Source organism: Strix uralensis, chromosome 3 (assembly GCF_047716275.1).
Source record: "Strix uralensis isolate ZFMK-TIS-50842 chromosome 3, bStrUra1, whole genome shotgun sequence".
NCBI lineage: Eukaryota > Metazoa > Chordata > Aves > Strigiformes > Strigidae > Strix > Strix uralensis.
Window position 1 is genome coordinate 132,798,152 of NC_133974.1, and position 9,875 is coordinate 132,808,026.

Genomic DNA, 9,875 nt, shown 5'->3' on the forward strand with positions numbered 1-9,875 from the left:
ATTGGCCTTTTCTATTCCTGTAATGAAAGCTGTTTGTCGTAACTTGAAATTTTATCTTTTACTATGGGAGTCACTATTTATTATTGCTTATGTGCTCTGTTCAAAACAGAGGCACTTAATTTGATCTTTTATTTTTCTTTGGGGTTTTTTTTTGGGGGGGGATTTTTTTTTTAATTTTTTTTTTTTTTTTATTATTTGGATGACCAAAGGTCATTACAACCTGGCTTTTTATTGTATTTGTTTCTGGTCTTTGTTAAGTTCTATTGGAAAAACCACTGTCTGTGTTTTTTTGGCAGTTGTCTGCATTATCCTGTTCATACACCCATTTTGTCCCTTTATTGAAAAAATAAAAAAAAAAACTTAAAGTACACAGTGTCAGCTTCTCGTGTCCTCATTTGACACACGCTGTAGATGGCTTCCAGCAGCAGGCTGTAGGAGAAGGTCCCACGCAGGGGCGTTTTGGGGTGCGCGCTCCTAACCCCAAGGAGCGCCGGCCACCCAGCTTGTCCTTAAATAAGCCGCCTCTGTGCCGAGGAAGAGGATTTTTGGGCTAACGAGTTAGCTTTCCGGCCAGTGGAAAGCATTCGCAGTCTGGACCTGTAGTTCTGTTTTTTTTTTTTTCTTCCTTTAGTCGAGGACTAAGCTGTGACACGCCCCCCCCCCCACCCAGATAACCGGCGGCATCTCTGGCTCTCCCTTGGCAGCCTCGGTCTGCGACAGGGACTTCCCTCCCCAGTTTGGCAATGCTTTGGCAGAAGAGGTGAGCAAAAAATAAAGCTCTACAGCCCGCCCTCCCCCCGAGACCCCCCCATCCCCGGTGGTTTTGGGGGCGCGGGGTGAAATCAGCTGCTGGCACACATGGGCAGGGGCTGATTTCTCTCGGGGGGGGTGGTACGCGCCGCGGCTCCGGGATGACCGATGCCCAAAGCTCCCGGCAGTGCTCCCGGCTGGAGCTGGGAGCTCCCCGCCCTTCTCCCGTGGGCTTCTTTTTTTGTTTGTTTTTGGTGGGAATCGCAGGTTTATGAAACGTTTTATGTGCATTGTCTTTAAAATCCAGACTCCAGTTCAGGTCCCCCCCGTCCCCCCCTTAGGGGTCTGTATATGTTGTCAGTTTGACAAATACTGCATGTTGCAGCATCTCTTTACTTTATTAAAGCACGTACCGCTGTGATACTGTCTCTTGCTGTTCCTAGTGTAATGGATTTAATACTTTTTTTTTTCTTTTCCTTTTTTTGATTTCTGTAAAACCTTCCAATTGTTCTGTCGTCTTCTTGTGATGGCATCGTTTGTTGCCTGTATTTTGCCCAGCGCCTTCTGAAGGGGAAGTTTGAGATTTCAGAAAACACAAAAATATATATCTAAAGAAAAAAATGTATTCCTTTTCTAAGAGAGACCAGAAAAAAAAAAAAAAGCTCCGTTTTAATCCCGGGACAGGAGGAATGAAGGTCGCGTTGTCCAAGCTAGCGGGATGAGCATGCAGGGGGTCTGGAAAAGTGCACCCCGCTGCCTGTCGCCGAGGCGGATGCCGTGCCAGAGCCGGAGCTGCCAGAGGGGCCCCTGGCACAGCGTAGGGGAGGCAGGGTCCGGCCCCGGCATGGTGGGCTCAAGGCGACTGGGATGGACACGGTGACTGTCCCGGGAGAGCCGGTGTACGCAGAGCACTTTGCAGCTGCCTTGACGACACGACTTTTGATCCCGTGCCATGAAATGTCCGTCTGGAGTCCAGTCCCTCCCTCGCTCTCGCTATTTTTATGGCTGGTTGTTTGCACCGCGGTTGAGACGTTGTCTAGAGGGCTCGCGTTGGCTGGTCTGCCCGGGGTCGAGCGTAGCCTGGCTGTCTTTCGGAGCGGGCGCTGTACCCTGTGTCTATCCTATGGCGGTCGTCGTTCCACTACCTTTCTCTATAATGTGTTTTACATATGAAATAATCATATATACAGGCATCTCTAGGCAGATCTGGGCTCCATGCACTGCCACAAGATTAACAGGTGGAAAGCATATAACGATTATTTTTTTAACGATTATTTTTGCGCAGCGATGCATTTGGTTTACAGGTTTCAGAAAGCTAAATTTTACAGGTTTCAGAGAGCTAAATGAGCCCTCTGGGCACAGCGTTGCCTTGCGACCGTGCACACAGGGCTGGGGCGGTTTGGAGGAGCTTCAGGAGAAGCAGCTCCTGCTGTAGGAGAAGTTGTCTGAGCACCAGCTGGCCAGCGAGAGCGTAGCTTGCGAACGGCAACGTGCTGTCACCTCAACACCAAAGCAGAATTTGCTAATGTGATGTTTTTCTGCCAGTGACAGTGAGTTAATGGTGCGATAAACCCATGGAAGTTTGTTGGGTTGGGGCATGGATGTCTAAGACCCCATCGTGTGCTCTTGAGCCGCGTTGGCACCCTGCGTACGCGTGACCCGCGCTCCCTAGAAACTTCCCTGTTTCTCTGTGCAAAAAGATGTCTCTGTAAATAAGGGTGATATTTGGGTAACAGTGTCTCTGTTGTTAAAATCTCAAACCCCATCAACTTTCAAGGAGAAACACGTTTTTATGGCACAGACCCCTTTGCCGTTAGTATTTAATCTCCTCCAAATTGAATGATTAATGTAATGAAGGCGCTGAAACTGTTTCCAGAATTTAGACTACAGATGTTTCGTATTTATTATGTTTCCAAGGGCTGAGATAAATACAGGAATAAGTGATACCATGTCTTTGCTTGACATTCAGGAGGCTTTGGCGTATCTGATGAGATACAGTTTCGGGGTTTATCTAAGTGCAGAGTTTGTACGAGAAAGAAAAGAGATACCAGCTGCTCTTTTAGCTCCCTCCCTCTCTTTTTTTTCCTCCTGTAAAGGTTGAAAACCATTTCTGGCGGATGCATGGGCAAATCGTAGTATTGACTAGGAGAGTGATACTGCCCGAGGGCTCTTTGCTGGACACACCAGAGAGCCGCTGCTCCTCGAGCCCAGATGCTTGGCTGCCGGTTTCAAACTAGCTGCAGGGATCCAGGCGTGGGGTCCCCTCCCTGCTGTGGGGCAGGAAGCGCGGGGACCCCCCCCAGGTTTCGTGCCCCTTGGCGGGATGTACAGTTTGCAGCGGTGTTGTGCTGGTACAGCTGGTGGCCGGGATGGCTGCGGCGCTCTTGGCTCCCTTGTTAAGTCTCAACCAGCTTTAACGTCAGCCTGAAATGTGTCGGGCTCCAACAGCAGCAGCAACAAGCCCTCCCCGGGGCGGACACTGGGCACGTGCTCCTGACTTCGGAGGAGCCACACCAGTTTGCACCCGGTGAAGATCTGGCCTAGGAACCGCTTACTTAGTTTTGCCGGCAGCTCGCGCGTAGCCCTTCAACCGCTCTCTTAAGTATTAATGAAGCAATTTCCATAGAAACTGGCTCCCTGGTCAGGATGCGGAGGTGGATTTTGAGGGGCACGCTGATGATGCGCCGGCCTCGCTACCACCCGCTGCCGGCGGTGTAGCCCTTAGCCCGCCGTTCGGGGTAGCGTGGTGCTTGGTGATCGGCCTCAAGCCGCTCCTGTTCTCCGTGTGAGTGGAGCCGGGGCCGATTGCTGTCCCGGTGCCCCATCCCACGCTGCTGGAGTTGATGGCGAGTCGCCCGCAGGCTTCGCTGGGCACAGGCTGGGGCTTTGCAGCTTGAGTTTTGCCGCGGCGGTGTGCGCTTGCATGCCGTGCGATATCCAACGTATAATGACTTGGGGAAAGTCCTCCGTGAACCACCTGCCCTGTGGCACGTTAACAGTACCGATGGCTTTAAGAGGGTCTTCGGCATCCGGCTGCACTGCGGGTACTGGGGCAAGCCTCCGAGTTTTTGGGAAAGAATAGGAGGGAATTTTCAGACAGGCTGGCTCGGTCCTTGCCCGGACAGAGCTCCTGGCACAGCCCGGGTTTCTCAGTAGAGCCCAGAGATATTTTGTCCTAAATGATCCCGGTGGTTCCTGCATGGTGCCGAGTGATGCCGGACGTGAGAGTGTGGCCTGAGAGGAGGAAGGGCTCCGTCCTGCCGTGTCCCTTTGCGACAGTTGGGTGTCCTAGTTGTTAAAGAAAAAAAAGAGACCAAAAAAAAGTAAAATAAGAGAATAAGTCGCACCGTGGGCCATGTCACACCTGTTCTCTCCTCTGTCCCCATGCTCTCTGTAGGTTCGGCGTACCCCCCCAGCTGGCGCAGCGCCCAGGGAGCCCCGGACGTCTGGCAGTTTTCGGATGGAAGTTCAAGAGCACTTAAATTCTGAAAGGAGGTGAAGCTGGGGCGAGCGGCCGGCGGCATCTCGGCGTCCGGAGGTGGCCTCTGTCCTGCTGGCTCACCGCGTCCCTGGGAGAGCCTGAGAAGTCACCCGCCGAAGGCAGCGCTCCCCGGGCTCCTCCTGCCTGCAAGACTATCGTATTTATATTTTGTAATAGAGTACAACACTTCTTTGGGGTTGGGGTTTTTTTTTTTGTTTGTTTGATCATTTCTTTTTTTATTTTCTAAAAACAAAAAAAAAAAAGCAAACCCACCCACTAAGGTCAAGGGCTTATCGATGGCTTCGACCGGCTCCTTTCCCCACGAAAAAAAGACTGTCTTGCTCTCGTGGACAACCTGGCCTGTTGGTTATCTCCATGACGTGCCATTTCTTGGAAGGCGCATCTGATGTGATGAATTAAAAATAAAACAAAACACAGTGTAGGTCTGTGGGTGGGTGGGAAATTGCCATAATAAATGTTGGAGCTTTAGGTTTTGTTTGCTCTGTCTTTAATTTTTAATGCTAACAAGGGCCAGGCGGCTGGTATGACTTTGTATTACCATATTGGCTGCAGAAAACCAAGTGCTGAGTTTACAGAGTGAAAGCCGGGGCTGGTGTCTGTGCGAGGGGCTGCAGGGCCCCGCCGGGCGATGTTTCCTGCAGAGCTAGACCAGGCTTACGTCGGGCTTACGGCTGCGGCACCCCCAGTCGTGGCGAACCCCCGCTGGTGTTCGGTGATGCCGAAGCAGGGAGGGTCTCCCAGCTCTCCTCCATCGCCCACCTCCTCTTGAGGAATGCTGGCTGTCGTATTACAATTCTGCTGTTAAACTATGTACTTCTGGGGCCGGTGGGATCCGTAACGTCCATTAGTGTCCACCCGAGGAGAAGCGAGGCCAGGTGGCGGGTTTCAGGAGGAGCGGGGGTCTTGCTGTCAGTGGTGAATGGTCAGTCTTGCTGTGGAGGTGCTGTCAGTACCAGGGGACGCAGAGCCCTGCCCTGAGCCAGGGTACAGGGGGGAGCAGCGATCAGGTTGGTGTCCCGGTGTCTCCCACCGAGCGCTCCAGCCCTTGCACAGCTTTCCCTCTTGCCAGTGACACTTGTCCCTCGCTCAGAGCTGCGCACCCACCCCGGGAGTTTGCTGGTTCGGGGCGCAAGCGCTTTGCTGAAGAGAAGGTGGGTTAAGTGCGTGCTTGTGTGCTGTCTCCGATGGGATTTATAGGCTGTAGCTACTCATGCCTGTGCCGGCGAGCGGGAATGGACCTTATTTGGTGAAAGAAACCAGCTGGGTAGCGAGCGGAGTCGCTGGCCGGCCGTGTCAGGCTGCCAGGACACCCGCTGCTGATCACAGTGGGACGGAGTCGAGCCGCGGGGCAGGGGCCAGCTCATTTACTTGCTTCGTGCATTAGCTTCAATCTCACTTCTGGTCTTATTCATCTCCTTTCTTAAAACCTGAGCGAGACACCTGGCTGGGGTGACTCTCTCCCGGCAAAACAGCCACAGAGGAGGATCATGTTGCCTTTTTGATGGGTGGTAGTTGCTCTTTCATATTTTACAAACCCAGGCTGTAGTTCTCGTGGGGGCCAGGGCGTAGCACAAGCACAGACACTTTTGTACCTTAAAGCTCAGCGAGGGGCCGGGGCGGGTGGCGGAAGCACCTCTGGATACAGCTGTAGGGTCACGTCAGGAGCCCAGGGGGGCTCAGTCTATAGGCATGGGTTGACCCAAAGGGAGCTATTGCTGCTTCTTTTAAGGCAATTTGGTCTTTTGAGTTCCAATTACCCGAAAGTCTGCACACACCCTAAGTTTTTTTTATCATGAGGGGGTGTTTTTAAAGGTTCTTCCTCTCCCAGCCAGTGCTAACACCTCGGTGTCTGCTTATAAGGGTTTTTTGAGCCTTGGAAGGGTGAATCCTGTTGCATTAAGCATCCTGTTGGTTGCCAACCCACTATCAGTAAGGAGTTCGCAGATCCTATTAGCTGCTGGCACCCCAGATCCTGCCCTGGGGTATCTCTGCACCAGGCAGCTGCAGCAGATGAGGGCTGATGGAATTATTAATTGCAGAGGGGGTTGCTCTGCTCTCTCCTCCAAATTGCAAACCAGGAATCACCTGGTACATGTCTACAGCAGGCCTGGCTTATAATAAAGGGCAACGGGGAAGCTGCTTTTTAAGGGTTTTTCAGTGTGCTGGCCACTTCTGAGGGTGTCTTTATCCTTACTTTGTCTGAGTGCAGGCAAAGCTCAGTGCATAGATGGCTTTTGGGGCAGCTGCTTGTGCTTTTGATGCTCTACCTGGTGGAACAAGTGCGACGTGCTCTGCTTTCTCCAGCTGTGCCCCATCTCTCCTCCAGCAACCAGTGCAAGGCAGGTGTTTTTCCCAGGAAAAGCAGAAAACAACAAAGCTGTGACAGCTAAATGTGTTATGCCGAGCACAGAGGGGAAAAGTTATACCTGCCCTTCCCTGAAGTCATGAAGGTAAAGTGAAATAGTCCTTAAAATGTATATTTTTTAATACAGCTGTTAACACCCCCCCCAACTCTTAAGACTTTAAAACATCTGCAGAATTTGTGTTGCCTTAAAGATACAAATAAATGTCATGGCTGTGCTGGGGGCTCCTCTCTCTTGCTGCCAGGCCTGATCCTGCTCAAGGGCTCTGCTGTGGCTCTTGCAAAGTGTCAGGGCAGCCCCAGCGTGAGGTTTTGGTGGAGCTACAAGGGTTTCCAGCGCCTTGTGTGACCTGGGCTGCTGTGTGCTTTAATTAGGGGTATTGTTACGATCCTTTTTTGTCTGGCCAGGACTTGGCTGCTGCAAAGCCCTTTGCTGTATCTGGGTGTGTGGAGGATCGCCAGCCATCACGTTACAGCGGCTTAATGAGTTTCTGCCAATTAACAGGAGTCAAGGGTTTCCTGTGAGGGGAGAGCTGGAAATCTCAAAGCTGGACCTTGCTCTGTTTTCTGTGCAAGAGGGGCAGTATTCCTAGGGATTTTGTATTTTAGCCTATTCCCAATGTGTCAGTCTGCAAATCAGAGTTAAAAAATAAAGTACATTTGGTCTTTATAAAGAAACAAAGGTCCTAACGTTTTGGAGTTTTAAATAAACAAAAGAAAAACTCTCTCAGTCCACAGTGCTGAGATGAACAAGATACCTGGGAATTAGCTAGCTTAGCTTTGATTTTTTGCTTTTGGGATTTAAAAAACTGCTTTCAAACTTGAAGGCAATTTGACTGTGCTGTATTTTATTTCTAAGCACACTTTCATGACACTAAAATGCAGCGAAGGTCAAGTCTTCTGTGAATAACTTAAATTTTGCTTTTAAAATAATATATATTTTGGATTTGTGATGCATTTGGGCCATAGGCCTTTACAAGACGATAAAGCTCTCTCCAGAAGTGATCTGAAAACAGATCTAAAAACCGGTGGATGAGATTTCAAGCAACGCTCCCCCCCGCCCCCCCCCATGTTTCATTTCAACCCCAGCTTCATATCGGGTCTCACTAAGTGACCTGGGTGACCAGCAGCAGCATCAGGTTCGGGAGCATCGTGGTGGTGGCGGGCGGCCAAGTGACTGCGAATTCTGGGCAAGTACCATCCTTCTTGGGCTGCTGGAGGTTATTTTACCAACTATGGTGTTTACCTTGTACTTTAGCATCTCGCTTCTTCCGTTGCTGTGTGTGTTTGAGCTGTCTGGATGCTGGTGCAACCCAGGGGTGAGCCTTTACCGGCAGATTTTTGGTGGTGAGGTGGAGGACCTGCTAAACAGAGCTGCCTTTCCAGGGCTCCCTGCTCTGGTGGGATATTTCATGTGATCCCACTAAATTATTATTGAGGAGTGAGCTGAACCCCCCTGCCTTGAATGAGAGTGGTGCCTCACTTGCTGCTTTTTTATTCTCTGCTTCCCCCACCCAGTTTCCCCATTTCAGGCATGATTAGGCATCATCATTCACTTGTACATTATATCTGCTTCAAGTTGATAAAACCTTGTTGCCCCTCCATCCTGACACACCCCCAACCTCCTCTCCCCCCAGAAATCACACTCTAAACATTCATCTTCTGCAGGGGTCCAAATAATCAATTATTCCCAAGGAAAGATAGAGCAGGAGGGAACACAACAAAAAAAACCCAAACCCAAAATATGGCCATTATTCCTTAATCTCACTGGGTAGAGTTACACATCTGGTAGAGGCTTGTTCGTTGTTGCTATTACTTTTATTGCGTCTTTAGCAGTGATGAAGTTCAGATGGCAGAACCAGTGGGCCCCAATTTAATTTCGACTGGCCTCCCGTAATGAGCACGATGTGATCCCCGGGAAATGCTGGCTCGGCCCCGGTTCCAGCGGGCAAGCGCTGGCGTGCTGTGGTGATGGACGGACAGCTGGACAGGCAGAACCCCCCAGCCAGGGTTGGGGCGGGGGGAAGGGGAGATCTGGCAATAGGGATGATAACGGGCGGGTGGAGGTGTCTGTGCTGCGTCGAATACTGCAGTGAGCTGGATGGATGGACAGAGAGCTTTTGATGTCAAAAGCCAGAAGCACGATCACAAGGTGGATTTCCACCTGGTTTTGGTGGCTGGGGTGCGCACGCCGTGATGCTTTTCCGAGGTTGCTCTTCCCCTGATGACTTCCATGACCCTCTGGGTTTCCAGTGGCAATGTATAGAAGCTCCCACCTCTCCCCCAATGTCTGCAAATGCATGTGTCTAAGGGCTATACAGGATTCATTTATGGGCCTCCCGTTGGTGGGATATGTGCATGCAAAATGAAGGTTGTATTTGGCTTCTCATATTCAGATCTATATTCCATATTGTGTTGACCAAGAAAAACAACTCAGCCCCCGTGCTGAAGAATGTGATGGACTGATGACTTTCAGAAACATACTGTAAATCAAGGAGGCTAATAAATACTTGCTATTAATAAAACAGGGCTACTGCCTTTCAAGTTATTTTCACATTTTACAACATTTTAATTTAAATGCCATGAAAAAGGCCATACCTTTGGACCTTCCCTCCTCACCCAGCGTGGTTGTTGCTAAGCTTAAACCTCCTCAGATGCCCAGGCAAGATGAGATTTTTCCTCAAGGAGGTCTAGATGGAGCAATAAGACCCCTGCCCAACCCCAGGGAGCTGATGAGGGGCTGGCCCTGGTGACGGGGTCCCCTTGGCAAGAGGTGGCCTCTCGCTGGGTTGTCCCTATGGGCTGGCAGAAGATCCCCAGAGCTTGTCCAGACCAATCCATCAAAGAGCCTGCAGCCAAAAGCTGTACCACCTGCACCAGCTCATGCTAAACCTTTAATGCTTCCCAGTTGTGAGCAAAGCTGCTCCAGGTGGTAAGTGCACAGGCAGAGCATCCACAGGCTGCTTAACCCTTTCAGCCAGGTTTCTCAGGGTCTGCATCCTGTCCAAGCAAGAGGTTGGGTGAAGGTGGTGGTGGCCAAGGGCCTCCTGTGAAGCATGCCTGCAGGCAGCAGAAAATGGGTCTGTCAGATTGCTTCTTGAGCATCTGTAGCAGAGTTCTTAGTGCCTACGGGGGTGCCAGATCACTTTTTAAATAGCTGTAGCTGTGCCCTTGCAAACCTGGGACACTTTGGGCAGGGAGGGAGTAGAGGATGGAGCCCTAAATAAACCTTTTTTTTTTTTTGTTCCCCGTTATGTGAGT

At 50.7% G+C, this 9,875-nt stretch overlaps 1 protein-coding gene across 6 annotated transcripts in view; it reads left to right on the forward strand.

Annotated features, from left to right (window-relative positions):
• Window positions 1–4,711, forward strand: part of BCL11A (BCL11 transcription factor A) — a 108,615-nt gene extending 103,904 nt beyond the window's left edge. For 3 of the 6 annotated variants that reach the window (XM_074864469.1, XM_074864466.1, XM_074864468.1), the window contains exon 3: window positions 1–370. This exon is cut by the window's left edge and continues 5,141 nt beyond it. Coding sequence is in view for 3 of the 6 variants with exons in the window: in XM_074864472.1 (XP_074720573.1) it covers window positions 4,148–4,249 (102 nt within the window). In the remaining 3 variants the exon portion in view is untranslated. Of the gene's footprint in view, window positions 371–4,147 lie in introns of those variants that run through there. The other 3 variants (XM_074864472.1, XM_074864467.1, XM_074864470.1) reach the window with 1 other exon arrangement.
• The last annotated feature ends 5,164 nt before the right edge of the window (window positions 4,712–9,875 follow it).